A 27,660-nucleotide genomic window follows, 5' to 3' on the forward strand; every position below is an offset into this window, starting at 1 on the left:
TAGGGAAATTTGCACTCTGCTATAACGGCTGCTCAAAAAGTAATACCTTCTATTTCTGTTGGCCCACAGCTTCGGAAGTGGATATTGGTGGTTGAACTTTCCCACTCATACTGCTACATTTTGTTGCTGTGACAGGCAGCAGTGAAGAAACAGCGTTACCAAATGCCATCTGACATGGAAGCACATATAAAGCAAAGATGTCTAAACGACTTCCTACATGGGGAAAAAGCATCATGCACTGACGCTGAATATTTGTGGAGATCAAACAGTGTTTGTCAGCATGGTGAAGTAGTGAGTAGTGCTCTTCAGCAGCGCGGATGGCAACAGTAGGTCAACTATGCTGGCGCACATTTTTATAAGTGTGGCATGCAGGCTCTTGTCCGTCACTGGTGAAAATGTATAGCTAATGGTGGTGACTATGTTGAAAAGTAGTGTTTAGTAGTCGAGAATTTGCTCTCAGTGTTCTTTTCATCTGCTGTCATTTCCACAGAAATAAATAGGAAGCGTTACTTTCAGAGTGACCTACATAACTGGACAACAACAGACACAGAGCTGAAAGTCCTAAAAGATTTCAGTATGTAATGTGATCTACCCAACCCTAGTACAACAACTTGCACTTGGCTTTACTGAATTTCATTAGGTTCCCATGAATCCACTTCTCAAGCCTACCCATGTCCCTCTGTACGCTATTCCTTCCTTCTATTGTGTCAGCTGCACTGCTCAGCTTGGTGTCATCACCAAACTTGCTGAGGGTGCACTCAATTCATTCCATGTTGCAAAAGATTCTGAAGCACGCAATAAATAGTAATCTGAAGGAGTAATCTAAGGTCCCAAAGCCTGGTGCTCAAAAAGCATCAGTTTGGAAAATAACACAACATGAATAACTCTGGAAGGGGACAACTAGAATTCCTATTTCTTAATTAAGAGACTTCCTAGGCATAGTGGAAGAAATTGTCATTCACATGTCCCCTTTTCAGTAAATCTAACCCATGTCAAATATGCTTAAGTAAACTATAAAATACACTTTGAATTAGCACAAATATGGAAAACCTTAACCCAGAAGGCAGTTTTTACCCTGCTGACATATAACTAGTCTGGCCTGCTGCAAAGAAAGTCATAGTACAATTAGGTCAGCTTTGCAGTCAAATAGAACTCAGATTCTAGTAGGTGGAAGAACTCAGCCTGGAAAGGCTGATCTTTATAATGAATGATATTATACTATGAATATAGAATGGCAATATGAAACTCAGGCATAGTTACTGTTGGTGAGTTACACTGACTGGCTTTTTACATGACAGTTAGAGACAGTTACAAGGCATAACCAAAAATGAACTACTTGAAGGAAATCAGAAGCCCTTAGCTATTCAGCTTCTCTGCAATGTTTTAAAACTTATATCGCACCACCAAACTGCTAACAACTGAAAACCACCATGGGTAATACTCAAATGCTGTCAGTGATCTAAAATTTTGTTTGACCAGTTGCTTTTGGTCTCCAATCCCAGGCTTTACACACTGGCTCCTAGAAATACAGTGGTTTGTTTGATTTTCAGCACCCTTACTACCATGTAATCTCAAAAGTGAAACTGTATCTCCTCTTCCAAATAAAAAAAAATATATATATATATATTGTCATGAATGTGGACACAACAGATTAATCTCAGAGCTTCAAGACAACAAATGAATGCTTAATTTATAGTAGCTATTCTTGAACTAAAAAAATCCAGTGCTCAGCTGATAAAAGGAACTGTTAAATGGAAAGTGAAAACAGATCATTTCTAACCAGTAACTGCCACACTGACCTCATGTCTCAATTTTTTTAGCTTCCTTTTGCACACACAATTTCTGAACCAAGTGGAAATCAAAGGGAAATTATGGAAAAAACACTGTCTTTCAGTTTAAATTTAAGTTGGTCATCTCACTTTCTGCAAAGTTGGTTTTACAACTTTAATAAAAACTACTTGCACATTTCTGATCTTATGAAATAGGTTAGAATTTGATTAGCATTACTTTTCTGATCTGCAAATAGCCAGTCAGTAACAGAATTATAAAAGAAACATACTCTAATTAATAAAAATGAATCACAATTTATGTGCCTTGTAAAAAATTGATGGATCCATCAGTTCAAGCTCCCAACCATCAGGTGAAGTACTGAGCCTATCTGCTGTTAAGAAATGGTACCACCTAATGTTCACTTTCAGAGTTAAGCATACTTTAATACTTTTTGAAATAGCCAAAGATAAACAGCTTAATAAACTTAACATCAGTTAATGCATGTGTTACAAGCTAAGCAAAAAAAAACCAACCACATGGAAGAAGGCTTCACATGTGAGAACACAAATAAATTTAATCATTTTCTCAAACCAAAAGACTCCATATTTATATAAGGAGCTGAGATTTTACCTTGAGGAATACCACACCATTTAAGTATTTGTAGACCAGAAAGTCCTTATGGCATCAGAACTCCAACTGATAAGCAGAGGTAACTTATTCTAAGAGCTAGGAGCTTTCTTTTTACAGAAGGGACATTTCTGTTATTGATCTTCTATGATCAGCCTTAGGTGAAAAGAGTGGCACATTTTACTATTAGTTCTTCCCATTCACATTACCCATCTTAGACATTTTTAAAATCTTAAAATGCAAACCAAGAAACTACAGTTTTAGATAGTCAAATACAGCCAGCGTACCTAGCTAAAGCAGGTTACAACTTCTTACGTTGAGAAGTTTGAAATTTGAAATTCTGCACAGATCCTGCTTTAGGAGAAAGAAAATAAGCTCTGACAGAACAAATATCTGATGAATCCTTTGAAAATTTCACTAGAACTTCAAGAACTATGTTTTAGTCCAAATACATAATTTCTGAAAAGGCTTGTAAGAGACCCTTCCCCATCCACCTTGAAAAGGAAATAAAGAAAGATAAAAAAGCATTTTCAAGATTTCCACTTCTTTCTAAAAGAAAACAGTGAAGTCTTAATGTGAATGCAGTAAACACACAAACAAAACAAACACCATGAATTAGTCATGCACCTAAGCAGAACATTTGCTACATGTGAAGGAAAAGTAAAATCACAGAATCTACAAAGAAAACATCTCTCTATATATTTTGATAGTTATAGAAGACAGCAATAAATTCAAGCAATCATCTAGTAACAGTAAGTTTCTCTGTGACGATCAGTTACAATGTGTGATGCACCACTCTCTTCTCCTAACTGCCTTCTCCTAACTGGAGTTTCTAAAACATATGAGCTGAAATCATTTACAGTACTTGAAGGACATCACTTGGATGCATCTCTTATTTCACAAAAGCCACAGGAACCGTTCCTCAAGTAAAGCCACAGAAGAACATAGCTTATCCAGACAGAACTTTAGCTTTATGTAGTACATTTCAGTTAGATTCACAAAGAATACATTCAATTTCTTAGTCAGCAAGATCAAGATCTTATCATTTTGCATTAATGAGCTTTAGTTTCATGTAAAGATTTTAAAGGCTAAGAACTGAAGCTTTCCTTAGCCATCAGACAAATCATATACCAATGAATAAAAACACACTAAAAATATCATAGTATGTGGTGAGATTTTAACTCAGTCTTCTTATGAACCAAATTCTGAATTTTCTACCAAGTTCTGTAATATTCCTAAACATCCACTCAGCAACTCTCTTACGTACTCCTTTTGTACAAGAGGACAGGCAGATCAAGGCAGAGACAATCAATGAGGTGAAGAAAAAGCTGTGTGTATTAAGGAAAGCACAGAAGGAATTTATTCACTACTTCCCATTAGCAGGCAGATGTTTGCCAATAAACTTAAGATTACTGGAGTTTGTAACTCCATAAATGACATAATTAAACAATGTTATAATGAAAATGTTTAAAAATCAAATTTTCCCAGAAAGACGGATGTATCAGCATGCATGTCAAAGAAACTGCAAGAGTACCTCTTTAAAAGCAAACTTTTTTTTTTGTTGTTACTTGGAAAGATTCTGATGCAGCAAACTAGCTGTCATTAACTAGAGATGGACAAAAACTTTGAGATCAAAAGCTTTGGTGCTGCAGCCTACTGAAGTTTAGCTTTTTTTTTTTTTTTTTTTCCCAAAGAGGCCAGAAGAAGGAATGCTGGGAGGATGCCCAATAACAAATACTAAAATCAATACATGTTATTGAAGGCACATGTTTCAAGAGAGTATACATTCCCATTCTGAACATTTGGTCATCCAATATCCAGTTTGTTGTTGTTAATATTACTTATATCTTACATAATGTATTTATCCATCAGGTAACACAGAAATGGAATAATGTGGAAACTTTAGCAGTGAAGTAACCGCACAGAGCACTGTAATCAGCAAAAGCAAGAAAGCCTAAGATTAGATTTCTTATAAACTGATAGATAGAGGACTGGAGGGAAGTTTGGTCTTTTGTAGAAAAAAAAAGAGACATTTAAAAGCACAGAATGTTGCACCAGTGGCATCTTCCCCAAAGCGACTGCCCTGTAACTTCATATTTTGTTAAATGCTAAGGGGGAAAAAAAAAAAAAGAAAAAAAAAAGACATCTTTCCTGGATTGTTAGACTCTGTGTTTGTCTCTGGCAGTTATACTGACCCTCCTAGAAGATTTTTGACTATGGGACTACCCTAGATATTGGCTAGGTAGAAAAAAAAATATCTCAAACTCTATCAAAGACAAATTAAAAAAATTAACTACTCTAATCTCTTTTCTTGAAGCTTCACTGTTCTGTCAGAATACAGTCTTGAAGACTGGGACACAACAGACAGCATTCAACTCCTACAAATACGGCACGTTCACCCTGGAAAAAAAAAAATTAACTCTACAGGACTGGAGCCTTCTCATGTGGGAACAATTTTCTGTAATTTGTCTCAGAATACAGCACAAGAAGAGAATATATTAGAACTAATGTCCAAAGTGGATCTCGTAGTTTCTAAGTTGCCACAACAAGAAAGAGGATCTCTTTATAGCTGTAAATATCTGTAAGCAACCTTGACTTCCATATGCTCACTTCATAAAAGTTCTTCTCTTTCACAGAAGAGCACCTGGAATTATCTCTGCTCTAAGACCAGCCTGGAGTGATCCCTTTTTAGTGCTGAACATGCCAGTACCTGACATCATAAAATAGCAGTGTCTCACTCACAGCTCCCTTCATTCCATTTCCTCTACTGCTATTAGCCACTTACTTTCACCACCACTGAAAAAATGCCAGAAATATCCTCTCTCTCAACTTCTATCAAGTCACCCGAAGAGGGCCACTTCCCATAAGCTCACTCCCCAGCTTGGAGCTGTTGTGCACCTTCCAGTTTGGGAACAGCTGGAACACACCAGCAATTACTACTCAAACATTACTACTCAAAACAATACTACTCAAAACTCAACATTACTACTCAAAACATGAGGAAAATTAAAATCACAATGCTAGAGAACAGATTTTTCATTTCAAAACTGGAACTGTATTTATCCTTTCTGCATCTTAATATTACATCTCCTTTTTTTCCAACAGCTGTTCTAAATAACCATACCTGCACTCATTGCTTCTGGCATGGCTACAACTGGGGAAAGTCAATATAACCACTACTAGATCCATACACCTTATTCAAAATGCACTTCTTTTAGGAAAAAGTGAAACATTTCTCTGAGACGCTTAAAGGTGCAGCTTTATTATTATTTTTTACTGTCTTACCTTGAAATTCATTTCATAGCTTCACTTTAAATACATAAAGAAGTTAAAACTAAACACTTCTACTTTTATTTAATAAAAGGATGTCATCTGTTTCTAAGAATTACTAGATATTGCTCTTTGAAATTATGAAGGTCAGCTTCATGCGTTTTTGTCACTTTATTTCTTTTAAAGTCATATCACTATTTACGCAGGTGAAAAGCAAAAGTAAAGAAGTTATTATCAATAAATAAAAACTAAAAACTCACTCACTGTCTTCTGTGGGAAGGACCTGAAGGGAATAAATCCATTCTATTATATCATCTTTGTTCACCACATCTAAGGAATCCAACATATCCAGACCAGAGAGCGCGAAAAATGCAATTGTCAACCTAAAAGAAAAAGATAAGGCTTACACTTCCCACCATAAATATAATGGGGAGATTAACAAATGGTAGCAGAAATAGAATTATCTACAATTCTCAGCCTCTGAGAGTGGTGCAACACATACAGCCTAGCCCAGACAGTATGAAATTTATCTGCTGAACAAAATAATGCTGTTTGTATTGTAACAGTTTCATTGTCTCATCAAGACTTTTCATGTAAGCCACCCCTCTTAGTATAACGATACAACGTAATGATGATGATTCAGATGTTAACTGAAAAAGGTTGATAACACACGGAGAGAGAGTTCTCTTCAACGAATTCTTATATGAACTATACTACAAGTATGCAGTAAATAGAAGATAATCTTGAAAGGATATAAGCTGCCTGTTAATGTCTTTCACACCCAACTTCATATGCTTAGAAGCTAGCTATTAAACAGCAAGGGTTGTTTTGTAACCAATCAATATATAAATAGGTGCACAGAATAATTACCTTCTGTAGGTACTTAGTTCTTGTCTTTTGGTACAGAGGAGCTTAGATGACTGATTAAATTAAGCATCTAAAATTGAGAAGGTTAAATGCAAATATCCAACACAGCAGTGAACTCCATAGAAGCTAGCATGTTGCAGTTCCTTTTTGCCCAAAACTCATTTCCTTCCATAAATGTGTGCTACCACAGATGTTAATAATGCTACATTTTTAAGCATCACCTTATTGTGGGTTTCAATTTCAGTGACCTAGCAACATCCCTCAAAATGGTTGCATGAATGGCACTGACAGAGACCATGGGAACCGCACTGGGGAATGAACCTGAGATAGCTTATATCTTTAGACAGAGAAAATATTAATGTAATAGTACCTTGGAAGTTCTATCTCAGATTAAAATTAGCTGGATATCTATTTTGCCATTCACAGTAAGATCTGCATCTTCTAGAAATTCTTACTCTTCTTTTACCAGATACGATGATGGACTATGAAGCAGCTGCTAAACAGGCAAAAAATATTGCTCAGCATGGTCAGGAAAACAAACAAGTTAACACCAGCTTTCCTTAGGAGACTAAGTGATAATTTGCAGTTACCTCCCAGGCTGCTGATCCACCTTGGCCACTAGAAGTTGGCATCTCTGAGGACAGATGCGGACAGAAGTCTCTAAGCTATTCAATCTTTGCCTGTGGTTCTGCATCAGAACCACAAAGAGTAAGGCAAAAAAAATAATACATGGTGAAGTGAGTCAGCCCAAGACACAGCTCAAAAAGAACCCTTATAATTAAAGGAGTATATAATTAAAGCAGCCAAATGATGATGCTGCAGACATTCCTTTCAAGACTGTGGCACAACCTCAAAGGTTGACTTTCCTGCCTGTGTACTCACCTGCTGCTACAGTCATGTCATTCACAAGTACTTTTTAAGCAAATTAGTTCTCCTTCAGAACTGGTATCACTTAGAAATACATTTCACAAGCGTTAGACAGAACTTATCTGAAAAACAGTGACCAGTTAGCTAATGTTACATCATTCTACAATATATTTTAGTTTGACCCTGAGCTTACCTATTGCCTTTCATACCAGCCTTACACACAAAAAGCTTTATTTAACCTGTCATTTGCTTGCTACTAAGCACTAACATATCCTATTCAAAAAATTCCCTCATGCACCTCCAAGTCTTAGTAAAAAATATCGAACACAGAATAGCATACAGATCCACTACTGAACAATACTGCAAGTATTCATTTCAGAAAGAAAGTATAAGCCTGCTTTGCAATCCCTGGGTTCTAAAACATGTTTCTTTACTAGTGTAACTACTAATAATGTTTTTGATTACAGAAAGCATAAAAACTGTGGTCTTTGCACACCAAGATACTTCAGTCTGGAACAGAATTATTACTCCAGTCATCTGATATCTGTTTGCTAACAAACAGTCTTTCAAAGTGCAAGATTAACACTTTAAAAATTATATAAACTTTTGCGATTAATCAGATCCGTGTAACCCAAAGTCTGATTCTGGACAACAACCTGTTACTTCAATCAAAGCCACTATTTAAACAACAATTCTAAAGATAAATGTTTAGGCATAGTACTTTGTTGCTTTTTTTTGTTTGTTTGTTTGTTTTTTTAGAAAACCCTGTATACGATATTTTCTGATTTTCATAAATGTTAAGTTCAATAATCTTTTACTGAAAACATTTAATGGCCTTTTCACTCTATGTTGCCTAACTGAGGTAAGCTAAGCTACTTCTAGAGAAGCACAAACATGTCAGCTCCAGGGCTAAGCAACTGCAGGCTCAAGTACAGAAGGGCTGTAGATGCAGAAGATATGACATTAAGCCCTATTTGGACTAAAAAACCCGAATATATTGGATAAATGAACATAAAAAGTTAAGTTTGACTTCATTAGGGTGGGCTGTGTTAACAGTACCAGTATTGCTAAAGAGTGGTCTATACAGTGTGCTGGAATCCACACAACATGGGCAAGAACATCCTGCACTACTGAGCACAGAGTGCTCCCCATACAACCACAGGGATACCATACCTTACTCCATGTGCTGTCCCACCTCACACAGAATTAACAGACACACGCTCCAGAGCTAAGAGAAACTGCTAGCACACCTCACCTGACATTCAGTATGAAATCTAAAAGCTTTATATACACCAGTTTATAGTGCAGTGAACCAAAGCCAATCTCACAAAGCTTTTCACAATCTTTGCTTTAGCTGTATTTCTCAAACTCACCTGCCATGGAACCACACAAACGCAGAATGAAAGAGATAAGAAAAGTAACACTCTTCCAGCTGCAGCACTAGTTCAGCAAGTCTGCTGAACTCAGTGACACTGTACCTGTCAAAAAGGTATCTGTGACCCTCAAGGTCAAATCTGGGATGACATACTCATAGATGGTTCAAACACTCATCTAAAATTCCGTCACAGATGCACACATTTCTCCAGAATATTAACATAAGTTAGCATCTAAGAACTGAAAAATTTCTGGCTGAGATTATGAGTTAAAAAAAAAAACAAGTCAGAATGAGGTGAGATTATTGTGATTTTTATTCTCATTAAAGGATTGAATTTGACTATGTTCATCAGTCAAAAACGATGGTGCTCTGAAAGAGTTTCAAACTGACAACTCCAATTTTCGGAAAACAGGGTTTTTTCAGTACTGTGTGCTCTCTATATACAGTACACTGACACCGGGTATTTAGAGGCTACACATTTAAGTTCAGTCAAACTGTTAATTCCTAAAGAGTTCTCACAATCATTAGCATTATTTGTTACAACTGGGGAATATGTCATGTAATCTAGAGCCTGTTTCAACTATGTGGCAAACTGCATCATCTTGGCAGAATAAATTGTGGAACAGAAATGCCTAGGCTGGCAATGACCTCTGGAGATCATCTGTCTCACCTTCTGCTGAAGCAGGGGCTTACATTAGATTGCCCAGTGCTCCAAAGGGCCAAGTACTTAAGAGAGATCCCACCACTTTCCCCAAGCAACTATCCACTACTCTAAGTGGGAAGAACATTTTTCTTACATCCACAGAACGGCTTGGGGTAGAAGGGACTGTAAAAATCATCCTGTTTCAACATGCCTGCCTGGTTCAAGCAGCCTACCATTCAACTTGGTCCTGAAGGACACCAGGGATGGGACATCCACAATTTCTCTGGACAACCTGTGTGTCACCACACTCTCAGCAAAGAATTTCCTCCTAACATCTATCTATGATAATGTACCCACTTTTAGTTTAAAGCCATTCCCCTTTGCACTGCCACTACCAGACTGTATAAAAAGTCAGCTTTCATCTTTTTTCTAAGCTCCCTTTAAATACTGAAAGGCTATGATGAAGTCTCCCCAGAGCCTTCTCCTCTGCAGGCAGGATTCTCCCTGAAGCAGCTTAGTCTCATAGCCCCTTGACATGTCACTGTGCTCCTTCTGAAGGCTGCACCTCCACCTTTCTCTGAAACTGTTTCCTAGATAATGGAAGGCAGTGATCCTTCTTGAGCTCCCTCTTTTCTAGCCTGAAATTTCATATCTTCAGCATTTCTATGCATGCTAATGTGGTTAATGGCAGCCCTTGATGCTATGATTCCAACAAACATTACACAATGGCTTTCATGCCTAGGCAGAGCTTTAAAAAAAATCACTCAGGCATCTTGCTGCTATTTAAATTAAAATGATAAAGTACACAGAAACATAAGCTGACACTTAACATATTAGAGCATCGCTTCTTTGAGATTAAAATTCATAATGCTCTTCTTGAATATAAAGTTCCATGTTATTACGCACAACAGCCCACAGGAATTCTTTTACAGTTGAAAAAAAAATGCGTTTGTGTCAAGCGTACTCTGAATTGAAGGAAGGCTTGATTTAACAGGAAGGTTTGGCCAAAGTCCTTTGACTCCTCACAGAATGATTTCTGGAGATTATGAAGTGTGAAGTCTTTGATTTTGTTGGTCAAATAAGACACCAAATCCTTTACGTGTAAAGTTGTTTTTTTTTTTTTTTACCAAGTTCTGACAGTGAAATTATTTATTTCCCTCTGCCTCAGAAATAATGCACTACTTTATGCAAAGAGCTCAATTTGAAGTGAATGTATTCGGAGACCGTGAACAGGCAAATGCTTTGCACTAACATATTTCATTTCTGGTTGAACGTTTTACAATAGTGAATGAAGACTTAAATGATTTCTGTCACACTAACGAGTCTTGGCGCTGACAAGAGCCTGAAGTGATTTATTCTTAAATCCGCTTTCAGGGCGGATGAGAAGAACGAGGCACATGCCTGGGAACAGATTACAAAGGATCAACAAGTCTTCCCTCACGGACGCCGGGGCGCTCAGCCCAGCACCGACCGAACCTTGTCCGCCTCTCGGGCTCAGCGTGCCGCGCAAGCCTTCCTCACCTCACCTCACCTCACCTCACCTCGCCGCGCCCGCCCCCCCACGCAGGGTGCGGAGCCGCAGCCGGCTCCTCCAGCCGCACACCTCGCCGGGTCCTCCGCCCGGCCGCAGAGGCGGACAGCCCCGCCCGTGCCCCCGCGCGCAAGCAGGACTACCTGCTGGTCTCCAGAGACGAGTACCGCTCGGGCAGAACCTGCAGGCAGCGCTGGAAGAAGCGCACGTGCCGCTCCTTCAGGAACTCCAGCCGTTCCGCCTCCGCCCAGCTCGGCGCCGCCATCTTGCCGACACGCACTGCCGGCGCGCTGCGGATGCGTCACGGGCGGCCCGGGAGTGACGTCACGGCGGGGATGGGAGAGGAGGGGATAGGAATGGGCTGTGGTGCGGGGTTACAGCTTACAGCAAGCGCTGCTAAAGGGACAAAGCCTCCTGCTTTTTGTTTTTAAACGCAGGAACGGGCGTGTCTGCTGGATTGTTGTTTTCTGGTAAAGCCGTGGCTTACCATTTCAGGGTTTTTTTTCCTTCGTCAATCCATTAGAAAGGTTAAAAGTTGCTTTTTAGAGCAAAAAAGAGTAAGTTGTTCAAGTGACCAAACTGACACACACCTCACATTAAAACAAGAGGATGGTATGTCACCTTCTCTCTCAATTTGGCCAATCTCCTTTTCTTTTTTTTTTCTTGCTTCTCTGCTCCTTTACCTTGCTTTTACAGAGTTTGTAGCTTAAGTTTATGTAGATCCTGAAACAGATGAAGGAGGTTAAGCTAATATATTCCTTATACATTTTGAATGAAAACAAATGGTACCAAAACATGTACACGTGCAGCAATTTGTCAGCTTTTGCTTTAACCTTCTTTTGTCCTGGTGCAGAATAAATTCACATTTAGACAGGTACTTGATGTAACTTCTTGTTCAAACTTACAAAAAATTACACAGTATTGAAAAATCACAGCAGTTCAGTCTGAATGAAACTTAGTGTGAATACGGACAGTAATACCAGTTCTCAAGTAAATTCACAATGAGATGGGACATAACTAGATATTACAGCTACTGAAAGCAGTAGGATCTTCAAATATTTATTATTATGTCTGTATATAACAATTGGGTCTCTTGCTTTCCACGAAAAAAAAGTCAACTCAGCCATTTTTCCCAAACAGATTCAATTCAACAAAATCATCTCTATATTTAGAAGCACAGACTTCAATAATCCTACAGACAGAACTTAAATATTGAGGAAAAGAATATCTTTGTCCTGAACAAAGTTTCTATACTAGGTGTTGACAGACACTGTTATTCCTACCAAATTAAAAACAGATATAAGTGAGTAGAACTAGAGCGTCAGGGATTTAAAAAAAAAATATGAAAATGTTTAGCAGATTGAATTATACAGGGAAATTGGTAAATTTAACGTAATTGTATGCATGAATGGAGAGCTAATTACAAACTTGCTCTTGAAATTCAGTAATTTCTCCTGCAGCAGTTCTCCTCTTTTTCAGCTCTGTCTTCTCCTTTTCAAGCTTCTCTTTCATTTGCAAGGTATTCCTTTCCACCAGTAACATCATGTGGCAATGGTGCTGGCATTCTTTTAGTTTTTTTCTCCTTCCCTTCCTCTAGTTTTACTTGTGATGCTTGTTCCATCACAGATGATATTGCTTTCTGTTTTTTCCATGCTGAAATTGCTGCCTGTTGTCGTCTTCTTTCTTCTGCTTTTTGCATCTGATCTTCATACTGAAGCCTTTGAACAATTTCTGATTTCTCTTTCTCCTTCAGATTTTCTTCTTTTTCTCTCTGCTGTTTTTCTTTCCATTTCTTAATTGACTGCAGTAGAATAGCAGGAAATAAAAAATATCTTCATTAAAAAAAATCTGACATGTTCCTGTTGATTAAGTCTGATAAAAATATATGCTACAAGGATACAAACTAAAGACAGGCATAACAAATCTCTTTAAGGTAAAAAGACAAAAGTGCAGAACCTCTCTGCCTTCTTACATTTAATTTATTTTTCCTCTATTTTAGGCACCATACAGACAGGCTTAAGACTTGCCAGCTGAAATAAGTTATGGAATTCATATTATCTTGCAATAATTATGACTGCTGTTGTCTTTTTTCCTCAGTGCACATTTCTTTTATGTTTTTATTTTTATTTTTTCTTTCTTCAGAATAACAATTCTACTTCCTGCTTTTTTAATTTATTTTATGTCTGTATATTTTTTATTTTTCAAATAAATTAAATATAGTTCTTGAAGGAATTGTAATTATCTGCATCAGAATTTGACTAGTATACTGCTTATATAGTGAGACAGCCATTCTAAAGGACACGTAACAAGAACTGCAGCTTCAAATGGGATAGCTTACTGCTCCGAGACTGGCATCTAACATGCTGGACAATTTCCATTTAAATATTTATAATACACTCTTGCGATACTCAGTCCGTATCAGTATGCTGTTAGGTCTACACTTGTGATTCTTTAAGACAAATATTTTGTTAAGTTGAGGATGCTAAAAAAAGTTTCAATTGCTTATCACCAACTGCAACAGAAATCCACTGAGAACTACCCCTAGACAAGCAAATACAAAAATAACAAATGCATGTATTTTAAAAATAAACATACTTTCCTTAAAGCTACAAAGGCCACAGAATAGTCATTTTACCTCTTTTTTTCTGTCTTGTAAACTGAGAAATTCTTGATACCATAAGCCATGTTGTTCAACATCTTCTTTTGTTCTTCCACAAAGATACTCGAGGGCTTCATCCATGTAGGACAGCCTTCCTCTGTGTTTAGTCCATACTTTAAGAAAATTCTGATGATCACCATAATCCCAACCTCTTTGCCTACCCCCTGTTTGCTGCAGAAATCTTTCAAACTCTACAACTTCTTCAGGTAAATGATTTCCCAGCGTTTTATTAACCGAGATCCTAGCTGATGGTAACTTCAAAACTTTTTCTGTTGTTGAGCTGCTTGTTGCCCACAGTTCCACTTTTTTCTCAAATATGCTGAGCTCATTAACTGCAGTTTTTTCATCCTTCAAAAGCTGTTCATATCTAAGAGAAAAAAACACTGGAGTGTAAGAATCTAGCGATCAGTGCTCACTATAAATGAATTTTGGAACTGCTCAATGCCACAAAAAAAAATATTCTTGAAAGATTAAGAACTGACATGGTAACACAGAAGAGAACATAGTTGTTGTGATTCCAAGTGAAGCACAATACAATTTGAATTAAGTTATCCTTTTACTGGAAATGTACACATATGGAAAGCAAACAATTCACTCAATCCTCTCCTGACACAAGAGAGAAAAGAGAAAAATTCACTCACTTAAACAAACAAACAAACAATCTAATCTGTCCTGCTGCTTTTCTCTGAATAGCCTTTTCATAAGCAAATGATTGTTATGTTGAACCATGCAACAGCTATATTAACAGCCACTTTGAAAGGCTGTTGATTAAAATAAAAATGTTAACTGTTTGAGTTTTGATTGACATACCACAGAAGTCACTAGCAAAAGAGAACAATAAATAGTTTACTTAAGAGAAAAAACAATAGTTTACTTAATAGATACAAAGCTTTCATTGTGTGTGAGGAAAGCATTTTTGTAACTGAAGCAGGCATAAACATACATTTGTCTCTGTTCATCTTTAAAAGTATTGACTGCATTTTCAATTTCTTCCAACATATCCTTGAGCTTGTCAACAACTAAAAAGGAAAATAAGAACATATCACCTGAGAAGTTTAAAACATTTAGTAATAATTTTCCATTATCCATCATTGTAAAGAATATAAAGGATTCTGAAATGTTTTTTTATTTCAGAATACAAAAAAAGCCACAATTCTACCTCTGTCTTACAAGACTTTCATTGATTCAGAAGGCATGATTTCACAGCGACTTAGTCAACTAAATACAAATCTTGCTATAAATGTTTACTTCAGTTGAACAAGATTCTTATTCTGGGTAATCTTTGATTCAGAGAATGAGACAGCCTTATCCTAAAGTAAAGAGTTTCCACTTTTGTCTTTTATAACAATGCAGTTAGTGACTTAGAAAGCACATTCTAATCTTTTTTTCACACCAGACTGTACCAACTATATTTAACCTACAGCTCACTGCTTTATTCAAAGCTGGGCTTACAAAGTAACTTCAGAAAGTAAGACTTTATATTCTGTCGGTATGCTGTAAACCTCACCTGCAGAGAGAGGGTAAGCCTGCTGTCTAGAGAAAATCTTTTGTGCGATGGTAGACAGATGTTTTAGAATGTGTGTGTTTTAAATCTGCAGAACAACCCTACACATGCAGTGAACACAGTTTAACTTAATTTGGACCTAATTAATTGATAACATATCATCTGTAACTTTTAGTTCGACTTACATCTTGTTCTGGCATCTTTGCTAATGGCTTAAGGAAGAATACTTTTTTTTTTTTTTTTTACAGTATAGACACTCAGTAAATGAAATGACATGCATTTCATCTAGCATCCTCAGCTGCTACAGAAGCTTCAGCTTGAGTTCAATTACACTGCAGTAGATTTAGAAGAGAATGTTTCTTTTAGTGCTTATTTCCCAAGATGTTCAAATCAAACCAAACAAGTTGCCTCAGCATTTCATACAGAATATTTCTGCTTGCGCTTCAAGCTAGATGGTCTGTGAATAGCTTGAAATGAGTTCCATGAAGATACTCCGTGACTGTCTATCAGATGATAAACTGCACTGCAAAACTACTGTACATAAAAAAAAAAAGCACATAGAAAATACCTGACTTTCAACATCCTGAAAAAACAAACCCATGTAACTTCTGGGACAACATGTATTTCTCAGTTCCTGCTGAGAACTGCAAGAGGTTTTACTATTTCTGACACTTCTCCTTCCTTATCTCTCCCTTCCCAGATTTCTAGAAGAGCAAACAAACCACAGAAGTATATCCAAAGACTGTAAGAGAATCATAAGCAATATCCAAAGGAACCTGTCTATGAAGGAAAAGGTTTTAAAATCTGTCTGCATGACTTACATTCTGACGTAGGTTTCACATCTTCTAATTGTCGCTGAAGTCTCTTCACATTATTACGTATTTTTGTTAGCTGCTGCAGGATTTTAGTTTCTGTTAAACAAAATAAAGTGCTGGTAGTTCTAATGGCTTCTTTGTCTAATAAATTCCATGCAAGATTAAAAGCAGTGAAGCATCCAAAACAAACTAGTAAATTCGTTCAAGCAGTAAGTTTTGTTTAATCACATGAAACTGCTGTTTATACCACCCATTTTAACATAACTGTAACTACATGTAGCTGAGTGTGCATACTACACATCTCCTCATCAGGCTTTAAAATTAGTAGCTTCTATTGGCAAAGGTGTCAACGGTGTAGTCACATACAGATTAATGCAATTTTCTCTAATCTTTTATCATGTAACTGGAGTTAGGAGAACAATACTGCCTGTAAAGAAAGCAACTCCATCACAGTTGTGAGTCAGACCCTCTCCTAGGCCTCAGAACAAACTTGAAGTAATAAAGGAAACAAATTACATAAATCTAGTTATAAATCATATGGTATTTGCGGTGTTAACTGAAGTAGAATTAATGTTTGCAGGAACTTCAAGCATGCATGTGCTTATTTACTTTGTTACCATTTAGATCTTTATGAGTTTGTAGACACTATTAATTAGCATGAAGCTCTGGGCCATGTTAAGGTACTAAAGAGTCCTCTATCCTAAAAGGATTGGTTTAAAGGAAGAGAAATAATAGAGTCCAAAATCTAAATGTAATGAAACACAGCTAATACGTGATCCTACTAATTCACAGTAAAACTACAGAACAAGTAGAAACGCATAGGTTTTGCTGAAAGACCTTAGCACAGTAAATGAGAAGTCTGGGAGTTATAATATATGCCCAGAAGATTCCACTCTAACACTTTCACATCTCACATCTAGTTAAAACTTAAAAACTCTGTTTTTATCTTTTTATCTTACAACAGTATATATACCCATACTTTCATACTTCTCCTTACACTTGAACCATTTTCTGATCTTTTTAGCTTAGCCATTCCTTGGAAATATTTACATTTCTTATTGTAAAATATAAGAAACAGGACAAGATCTGCCAGTTAAGACATCCATATTGAAATGCATACAGATTTGTGAGGGAAGTGCATTTCCAGTTGTCTCCTGGAAATCTTCCCCTTATTCAACTTATATAGTTTTGATATTCTGTATCAAAAGGCATAGCATGATTTGATTACTTTTGAAAGAATTTAGGTACTTCATCCAGGTTGTCACTTTTTGTCTTTCACCATTTAATTAGTATGGCAGTGGAATAAGATTATATAGGACACATTATGTTTATCATCTCACAGAACTATCTGCACTAGAAATATTTATTATCCAAGAAAGAAAAAAATGCAGCCACAGAACTGAAGAATTCAAAAGCCTGTCTGTAGGCAGTAATCAGTTTAGAGAAACCTTCTTTTATGTATCTCAGCAAGAGTACAGAGTGATTGAGATAGACTGAGAAATGATTGACATAGGAAATCTAAATTAAACATACGATATTGCTTCTAAGTTTCTAAACAATATTGCTTCTAATTTTTTTTCTAAAATTTAAATTTCACCTAAATTTTTGTGAGTGGTGTCTGCTGCATTTAACACTAAAAGAAAACAATAATAGAGAAGGCTCAAGATGTTTATGCTACTGAATTTTGAAAGCGAATCAAAAAATTGTTCCTTACAAGCATCAGTAAGATGCCACACTTTAATCAGAATCTACCTCTCAACCACACTAATCTTTCTAATACTGAGAATCAACAAATTAAGCAAACAACTGTAAAAGTCAGCAAGTAAACAGAAGAAAAAAAAACAAATAAAAGCAACACCCCCCAAAAAATTATCTTACTTTCAGTTTTCCTATTGACAGACATTTTACGTTCCATTTCTTCTAGAATGCTGTATTCTGCTCTGGAATCACTCTTCCTATTATAAAGACATCCAGTTTTGTCCTTCTGTACATTTGCAAGCCTGAAAAAATAATATTGGCACACTAAGCAAGCAACACTTTGCAAAACAGTAGAATTTTCCAACATTAGTATATAGATGATACCATATCAGCAGAAGCATCTTATATTTTATACTATTTACTGGTTTGGTCCTACAACTGTTCTCAAGTGAAAGTCTCCCAGTAAAACAGTGTGAAGCCTTATCTGTATGATGAATACTTATTAGGGAGCCTTATGAGAAGAAAGCACTGATGGGACACAGGCTGTATTACTGCAGTTGCACACATAGATGGAGCCCCAGCAAAGACAAAACAAGTGTGTTCCCTCAGGGTTATTTCCACTGGCAATAGTACTACTGCAACTTAATATTCAAATTCAAGTTCATTAGCATTAGAATAACTCAAAATAGTAAAGCTGCTACCGTTTGTCACATACAGATTCAGTCCTGTACATTTGTTTCCTTTACCAGAGTAAGAAATTTTCAAATACAATTCAAACTATTTTCTGCTTTTTTCTACTGCAGCTAGGCAGTTTGCTAAAATTTGACCCAGAGAAGCACAGATGCAAAAGCACCACAGAAACTGTAGTCCATAGCACATCTGTGTAATTTGGTGCTACCATTAAGAAATCAGAGCAGTACATGCTGATGCCATGCTGAACAGAGATGCAACAGAGTTAGCAGTGTCAAGAACTAATGACAACCCAAAAAACCCTGTCTCTCAGAATGAGTTTGGTTCTACAGTAGGCTATAGCTGCTGTGTAGTTCAATCCTCTACACAACACAGAGATGCCTTCATAGTTTAAATGCTTTGCTGCCCACTGGAGTTCACGGACCAAACCTGAGCGATAAAATCTCACACAGCACACAGGAAGCCTTAAGAGCACAACTACAGAATGACTGAAATGTGCCATAGTTAATGGCACCCAAATCACTTTGTTTAAAGCTGCTTGAGAATCCCTACATAACTCAGCAGTCAACTTCTGAGCCATTATCCAGGATCACTAGAGGAGCTGATCTAATCAAATGGCAAGGTGCCTCCATATGACAACACAGTTCATTCAAGATTTCTAATTACAAACTTCTGCCAGCTGGAATTGGCTGGCTAATCCACATCTTCCTCATAAAGCTCACCTGTTCAAGAAGGATACTGTTCTTTCAACCGCCTGAACAGTTATTACAGCCCTTACTCAAGGCATAGGGAAACACATTTAAATAACTTCTCTGCTTGAGCTGTCCAAAATTCCCATTTTCTAAAGCATCAATATTCTAGAAGTGCTCTCAATTTCCTGTGAGGAAGCTCCTTTAATGCTGCCACAACTTCTGCCTTGTTGAGATGTTTTAAAGGCTTTAATTCCTTAGGAAGGTAAGCACAGTTAAGTAGGAAAAGTAAGAACTCAATAATGCTGCATGCACAGCACACCCAAGTAGAAAAACAGGGAACCAAGTAATGCCACAGGCACTTCCATTTTTGTGAATCAACTGGAGCATTAGCAAACTGAAGGAGACAACTGATCAAAGTCCAGGTGGTAATTAGAACAAGGGGCAACGTCAGAGCTCAGAAGCTTATCCTAAATTACTGTAACAATCATAATAATCTACCTGGAATTCTGCAAATGAAACTGTAGCCTCAATACTTAATTACCATGAATTATTACCTTGAAGCATAGTTTATATTATAGAGTCACAGAATTACAGAGATTGGAAGGAACCTCTGGATACTGTAGAGTCCAGCACCCCCACAGAAGCAGGTTCCCTACACTAGGTTGCACAGGAAAGTGTACAGGTCTCAAATATCTCCAGAGGAGATTCCATCACCTCTCTGGGCAGCCTGTTCCAGCACTCTGTTACTCTCAGGATAAATAAGCTCCTCCTTGTGTTTGTATGGAACTTCCTGTGTTCCAGTTTCTGCCCATCACTCTTTTTCACAGAGTCCACACCCAACAACCTGACTCTCATACTTAAGATATTTGTAAAGAGTGGTGAGATCCCCTCTCAGCCTCCTCTTTACACCAAAGAGCCCCACGTCTCAGGCTTTCCTCATACTGGAGATACTACCTTCAGAACAGCATGAAAATACACTTAAGATTTTATTTTATTTTTTGCTTACTGAGTTCTTAAATTTTCTGCTATTCTTACAAATTCTGTTTTCTTAGCTTGTTCAGCTTTCATCTTGCAGTTCTGAATTTGTCGAGCAGCACCTGCAGCACTGAAAAAACTGTCATTCTGTAAAACAAGACAAAACGTTATTCAAAAACAGTATTTTATTTTTAAATACTGGTTGTTTTCAAGCAGACAATGCTGAGATCGTGCACAACACGACTTCAGTTTTACGCTGCTGTACTTCAAATAACTTCAAGTCACGTTGGTGCAAAAGTGATGGGATGGAAAACCGAGGTGTGTATATAAGAAGGCATCCTTCCGCAGAGAAATGGAACGAACAGCAGCTCACTTTAGCAGAGACAGCTGATCTCACTGAACCGCACCTGCAGCCTCGCCTTCATGGCTGCTTTTACCTGAAGATTCAGAGGTAACTCACCGCTTGGTGGTAAGCACACAACCAGCGTTAGGCAGACTGTGCCATCTCGTCCAAGGAAAGCACGCTGGCCTGACTTCTAAAACCTGCTTAATATTCCTCGCAAACTGTTAACACTTAATTCACAGCAATTTTGCAGCTCTATCGCTCAGGACTGTCAAACCGCACGTTCAACTTGCGAGCCTCCTATTTCGCAGCCAGCCCGGCACACCAGCGGCGCTGCGGGGCTCCGCAGAGGACGGCCGCCCCGGGCGGGGAGCGAGGCCGGCTCACAGCTGCTCCCGGCACAGGGAGCGAACGCAGCTCTCCCGCCACGCGCCGGGCGTTCCCGCCTCTCGGCTGGACGAGCCGCCCGCGCCCTGGCTGCGCGCTCTGCTCTCCAAGGGCAGCCGGCGAGGCGGGCTTTCCGCTCGGGCTTTTACCTGCTGCTGCTGCCCCGAGGCCGCCACGCAAACCGTTGCCAACGCAGCCATGTTGGCCGCCGGCAGCCGCTGCCGCCCCGCCCCGCCCCGCGCCGGGCGTGGCCGTGGGTCCGTCCGCGGGGCTCGTGCGGAGCGGGAGCTGCTTGCCGCCTGGTGGGACGGCGGTGTAACGTTCCGGAGCGTTTAGTGCTTCAGGCAGGGCGCTGTCATTGTAGGGAGTGACGTTCACTCGAAGCTTCTGGTGCTCTGAAGGGAAAACCTGATCTGGGGAAAGAAGTCCCGAATTCCTGCGCTGGGGATAGTCTGCAGGACCTTCATCCCGCACCGGCGGGAGGTGACTGCCCTGGGCGTGGTTCTGGCGAGAAATAGAGAGTTTTTTGTTATTCAGTACACTCGAGCTATCATCACAGAATCACAGAATGGCCTGGGTCGAAAAGGCGCAGTGATCATCGAGTTTCACCCCCCTGCTATGGCAGGGTCGCCAACCACCAGACCAGGCTGCCCAGAGCCACATCCAGCCTGGCCTTGAGTGCGTATCAGAATCTTGTTTTTCACTCACAAGTACTCAGAAAACTTCCAAGGAGTTGCCATTCAATTTTTTCTGTTTTTATGATATTGCATGTGGAAGCAACTACGCTGTACACTTCACTTGTAAGAGAGAAGCAGAAATATATTTACTCATATAATACAGATATAATGCAGTGATTTAACAGTGTGTCAACAAGATTCAAGATGACTAGAGACACTAGATTATTTACTGCGTGGAGGGCAGGGTTAAACACAACACATATCGGGGTTCTGGTTTCAGCTGAGGCAGTGTAAAAAGCACGCAGATGTTTTCATTATTAGAGAGTAATAGATACCTGCCCAGGCCTTTCAGCAGAGAAGAGCTGCTGCCAGGATGGCACAACAGCAGGGGATGGGACGGAGCCAGGACAGCCGGCCTGAATTAGGCATGAAGTTATTCCAAACAATGTGACATCATGTGGAAGGCTGTAAAGCTGTGGGGAGTTGGCTAAGGGCATGCTGATGCTCAAGGATATGCCAGGTGTCAGTCAGCAAGTGGTGAATAATTGTGGATATAGTATACATATAGATAGTTCCCACTTCATTTTTGTTTCTGTTTTTCTTTTCTGTCTTATTAAATAGCTCTTACCTCAACCAATGAGTTCTATTTTATTTTCGGTTCTCTCCCTTGTCCATCTGAGGGTGAGTGAGCGAATGGTTCTTATGTGTGCAGTTGCCTGCTGGATTAAAACACAGCACTCCTTTCAGCACCCAACATGAGGCTCGAAAGATTGACATAACAGCACATCTGACCAGTTGGTGTGTGGCTGCTCCCATCTCACCCAGGGCTGTGAGTGCAAAGGAAAGGCACTGCACTGCCAGGGTGCAGCTGAGACTGCAGCATAGTCAGAGGAGATGCAGCTAGGATGGTGTCTGCAGCTTTCTCACACCCAAAAAACCAAGGGCCAGCTTCTCATCATCTTCAAGTTAAAGCAGTGTAGAAGGAGAAACAAGCCAGAAACAGGCTGGAAAGTTGGGCAGAGGAAACTAGTGAGGCTGGACAAGGGCAAGTGTAGAGTGCTACATCTGGGGAAGAATAACTGCACACATCAGTATAGGTTAGGGGCTGACTTGCTGGGCAGGAACCCTGCAGAGAAGGACGTAGGTGTCCTAATGGATTTCAGGTTGGCCATGAGCCAGCAGTGTGCCCTTGTGGCCAGGAAGGCCAAAGGTACCCTGGGATTCCATTCAAAGAGCGTGGCCTAGTAGGGCAAGGAAGTTTATCTTCTGCCCCTATTTGCCCTGGGAAGGCACGTCTTGAATACTGTGTCCAGTTGTGGGCTCCTCAGTACAAGAAAGACAGGGAATTATTGGAGAGAGTGTAGTAGAGGGCTACAAGGATGATCAATGCCATGGGCATCTTCCTCATGAGAAAAGGCCTCATGAGATTTGAGACTGTGCAGCCAAGAGAAGAGAGGCTGAGGTGATCTTAATAATGCTTATAAATATCAGAAGGTTTGAAGTCAAGTGGATGGGACTAGGTTCTTTTTAGTGGTGCCCAGCAACAGGACACAAACTGGAAGGTACAAGGTTCCATACGAACATGAGAAAGAACTCAACTACCAATTGAGCTGGCCTTGCTTAGTCAAAGCTCTTATGTACTGTAGAAGGAGACAGAGTCCCTGCTGTTCTGAAAAACATGCTGGACAAGACATCCAGTGTTACGAGTGCTTTGGGCAACAGCAAGGCTATTAGAGGAATAGCTTTTGCACTTGGTGAGTAATGCAGGAGAATGGTGAATTCTGGTGTGTACCTTAAGGAGTTTTGATGTTGGTGAGAAGAGCCAATAATTTGAGTTATGTAATACTGCATGTAATCACTGTTAAGGTTGCTATATGCCTTATCAACAGTACTACAGTAAGAGTCACCCATATTAATGAATTTTGACCTTTTTCTTCAAACCGGAACTGGCTCCAGCATGCAACAATCCAGCATCGTGCATTATCTCTTCTGCCCTGAAGGGCTGTTGTGATAGATGGAGCACAAGTCAGACTAAATGAGTTCCATGGACATTTTACAGGGTTGGCCCACAGACTATGGAAATGATATTGGTGTCATTAATCAGGATGTCTGGGAAAATGTGGGAGCATGATATAAATTATATGGAAAAAGGGTTGGATATTATCCTGGTTTCAGCTGAGTCATTGTTAATAGCACACCAGTGTTTGGTTACTGCTGAATGATGGGGTCTGCGCCGGGCTCAGCTCCTCAGTGGGGAAGAGTTGCTGTTTTTGTGGCACTGCAAGAGGGTGTGAGGCAGAGTCAGGGCAGATGGCCTCGATTTGGGAGGGGATAATTCCATACCACATGACGTCATACTGAAGGCCATAAAGCTGTGGGAAGTTAGCTGGGGACTGGATGTTGCTCATGGTCTAGCTGGACATTGATTGGTGGGTAGTGAGACATTGTGTTGCTAGAGAAGTGTGAGCTGGCAAACAGTTGCCCTGTTAGTTGAGTGTTGGTCAATGGGTTGTGAGTAATTGCATTGTGAATATATATATATATATAGTTATAATCAGATATTTCTTTCTATATCCTATTTTTTTTTTTACTTAGAAATTTTTTTTTAACTCATGAATTCTATTTTGTTTCCATTTCTCCTCCTCATCCCACTGAAGGGGTGACTGAGCAAATGGCTGTGCCGTGTTCTGCTGTCTGCCAGGTTAAACCATAATAGGAGGAGCTCCTCCCACTGAGTCAAGAGGTTCAGAGAGGACCTTAAACTCATTGAACCACAGAGATAAGGAATCTAGGCATGGCTAGATCCACTCTTAGTTCCAAGCTTGGTCAGTGGTTTATGTCTAAGGGATCCTCTGTGCACAAGCAATTAAGATGTAATCTTAGTGAAGGTAAGAAAGCTTACCATCAATCTGAGGTATAATCTCAGTGAAACTATTGAAGCTCAGTACAGTTAGTCACTTACTAAAGATGTGCATCAGCAACATGTCTTGATGCCAAAGCATAAGGGATCTCTGCGCAGTCAAAACCACAAGAGGCATCCTTCTCAAGGGGAGATCCTGCTATGCAGCCTGCTGCCCTGCAGAAGAGCTTAAGGGGCTTTTGTGCTTCTTGTTATTTACAGAGTAAGATAATTGACTCATGATCATATATTTTTTCTTTAAGCACATACTCAACTGGCATTCACTGTCTGAACCAGATGTCTGTTATCAGTTCTTTCAGCCCCCCAGTTAGTCATTAACTGCTATATTGAGAGTGTTTCCTGCACTCTTGTTGAAGCTGTACATGCTCAACACTTTCAAAGAAATTTTGGCTGGCCTACTTGCATCAGATAAGTCAGCTCTGGGCACGGCAGTGGTTGGGTTTAGGGAATCCGAAGCAAACTGTGCACTATCTCTACTTCTTCCAAACAGTGGCTGCGCCCAGGTCAACCAGATGGTGAAATCTTGTGGAGAGGTCATAAGGAGGGTAATTAATGCACAAATCTAGTAAAAATGAATAGAAAATAAAGCTAGATAATCCTCCTCGTAAATACATAGGAGCTAAACAATACTGAAAACCGTATTTTCTATCAAATGATGCATTATGTTCAGCCTACAAAAATTCTCATGAAATTACCTGCTGTGGTTAATCTGTACAGTGTAGAGTTTCTGACACTGCTGCAGCTGTTGTAGAGATGAAATGCGAGTATGGAGAGGGATGCCAGTGTTGTATTGTGGTTTCTCTCAGTGTACTCAATGTTGTAGCACTTTGCATCTCAGAATAGGCCACATGCTGTAATCTTTTCACATACTCTCTTTGAAAAAAAAGATTGAAAATCTGATTGAAAACCACATAAGTATTTCAGAATTTAGACATATAGTAACATGTTTACTGAAAATGTTTGCAGTGCTCTGACAGCTGAGGATGGCAGTGACAGTCCTCACTCTTGTGTATAGAAAAGCCTGCAGGAAGAACCTGTGTTGTGACACTATTGTAAGCACAAGGCATCTGAACTAAGATCAGGATTTCAGATAATTGGGCTCAGTTCCTGTCATTACCACTTATTTCCTCTGTGAGCTTGGCAGGCATGCTTGCTCTGAGAAGAAAAAGTGCTAACTAACATCGTGTGCTGTCTTGACAGGAGAGGGTTGAGAAAATAATCACTTAAAAAGATAGAGGTATTCTGGCCTGGATTTGATATGAGAAAGGTTGCAATCTGCTCTACCAGTCCCCACTTCACCTGCAGTTATCTCTGGCTATGGTGACAGCTGTGATGTCTCTGGCTACAAGAGCTCTTTGATGTCATGAGATCTGAGAGCATTTGAGGGGACTTTTCACTTTGCTATCTGAAGCTCCAAGAGGAGCCATTAGGTGTGGTGAGGCAGGACATGGATATACACAGAAAAAAATAAAACCAGTAAGATGTATGGAAACGGTCTACACATAGAACCAATCCCCTCCCTCCTGCTTCCCTCCCAAATCCCCCCCCCAAAAAAAAACCAAAAAAACAGCAAGCAAATAAAAAAACCTTCCAAATAATTGCAAAAAAAAAGCACCCTGTCATCTTGGAAGATGCAATGCCAGCAATAAGGGTATTTGTCACAGTCACAGCCACATTGCTTTATGGAAGAGGCTTCATCTCTCCTAGTATTCATTTGATTTCTTTCACTTTACTGAAATCCTTCAAGCCAAATGAAGAAAAGTGAAGCATTAGATTCTCATCCATGAGATCCTGAAGAGAATGGCTTGCCTTACCACGAGGCATCCACATCCTCTCAGTGGAGATGAACTTCCAGAATAAAAGACTTTTCAGAATAAGTGTTTCTTTTCAGGTGAACTCAAGAACACCAAGAACAACTGTAAAATATCAAGTAAAAAGGACAGACTTTTCTAGAGAAACAAAGTGGAAGTAATTGAAAAAAGGAATACATTTGTGATTAGAAGAGGCTGAAGTCTGTTAGTACAAATATATACATGTCAGAGAATTTGTAAAGTTATCTGGGTACCCTGAAGTATGAAAGCACACACTTCCTGGTTACAGTATGAGCTTTCCTTGTATTTTGATTTCTGAAAACAGTGTTTCCATTCAAGCGTAATCTAATAGCGTAGCTTCCTACTCATGTCAGAAATAACCTAAGAATAAACTAATGGTAGAATATGAAAGAAGATGTAAATGTTTTCTAAAAAAAAGAGAGAGAAAAATGGTTCTGTTGCAGATACATTGAACATACATATCTGTGTATGCTTATTCTAAGATACTGTAATATTGAAGGCTGGGAGGAGACAGATGGGATAGTGAGGACACGTCATTCTTCAGTAATTTGTTCATTATTTGTCTCCCTCACCTGTTACAAAAGGCAGACAAAAATATTTCCTACAACTCAATGTGAAAGAAAATAAACAAAAAGTGATTGCAGGTATGCTAGTAAGATAAACTTTTCTTATACCTCAAGGTTTTCTTAAAATCATTCTGAATATGAAGGTGATAGATAGCTGAAAGTTCAACTGCATCTTCCATCTTAGATCTGGCAAGCAGAAGATAGAAATGTGCTCTGCTGAATTACAGACAGCTTTAGGCTCGGCCAGATCTCAACACAGCAGTAGATAGGATACTCTCCCTGGTAAACATTTTTGTATTTGGTCAACAATCTTAGCAGCTGCTTGCATTTGAAACTGGCACACTACATAGATCACAGTACTGATAGCATCAGTCACTGTGGGGCTTCAAGACCTTACTCAGCAGCTGCCTCTGCCAATTCTTTTGCATGGTGGGCTTTTAATTTATCACCTTCTGCATTACTTTTCTGTAACTGCTTACTATTGCAGTCAAGTGTCATGCATTTTCTTATGTTCTCCCTTTCACTGGCCTTTTCTCTAGCTGCTTCCCACTTTGGGCTGTCACGAACTTTTATTCCAACCGTCCCAATTAAAGCCATTCATCCACTAACTCAGGTCATTTTCAGCAGTCCAAAAACTTCAAATAACTTAAAAACAGATAAATGAGAATGTGATAACATCGTAATCGACATTTTCTGGGGAAGTATGCCCTGCAGAAAGTTTCCTAAATGCATAAGTAAAATGGCTGGCCATCAGAGCTGAGCTATGCAAGGAGCGAACAAAATGAACAAAAGCAGAATGGTTTTTCTCCAATAGAGAGAATAACTCAGTCAGTCATGACATAGCAACAATAACGTTACTTCATCTTGCTTAGGTTCTGGGCAGGTTTTCAGGCCTATAACACTGCCTCCAGGTTTTAAGACTGCTTGTGATCAGGTATCAATCACAAATACT

General features: G+C 39.2%; 2 protein-coding genes across 2 annotated transcripts in view; both read right to left on the reverse strand.

Moving 5' to 3' along the window:
• The window catches only part of PGGT1B (protein geranylgeranyltransferase type I subunit beta), a 29,391-nt gene extending 18,133 nt beyond the window's left edge, over nt 1-11,258 (reverse strand). The window contains 2 exon segments of the mRNA XM_031588763.2: nt 5,932-6,050; nt 11,094-11,258. Coding sequence (XP_031444623.1) covers nt 5,932-6,050; nt 11,094-11,215 — 241 coding nt within the window. The 5' untranslated portion in view covers nt 11,216-11,258.
• A 63-nt stretch (nt 11,259-11,321) lies between these two features.
• CCDC112 (coiled-coil domain containing 112) lies at nt 11,322-23,884 on the reverse strand. Its single transcript, XM_031588762.2, is given in 8 exon segments — nt 11,322-12,523; nt 12,525-12,751; nt 13,586-13,976; nt 14,553-14,628; nt 15,935-16,024; nt 17,807-17,928; nt 20,015-20,130; nt 20,863-23,884. Coding segments are annotated over 8 exon segments (1,230 nt in total). The 5' UTR covers nt 20,914-23,884; the 3' UTR covers nt 11,322-12,366.
• Nucleotides 23,885-27,660: the final 3,776 nt, after the last annotated feature.

Source organism: Phasianus colchicus, chromosome Z (genome assembly GCF_987193195.1).
Source record: "Phasianus colchicus chromosome Z, bPhaCol1.hap1.1, whole genome shotgun sequence".
In the NCBI taxonomy this organism is placed as follows: Eukaryota; Metazoa; Chordata; class Aves; order Galliformes; family Phasianidae; genus Phasianus; species Phasianus colchicus.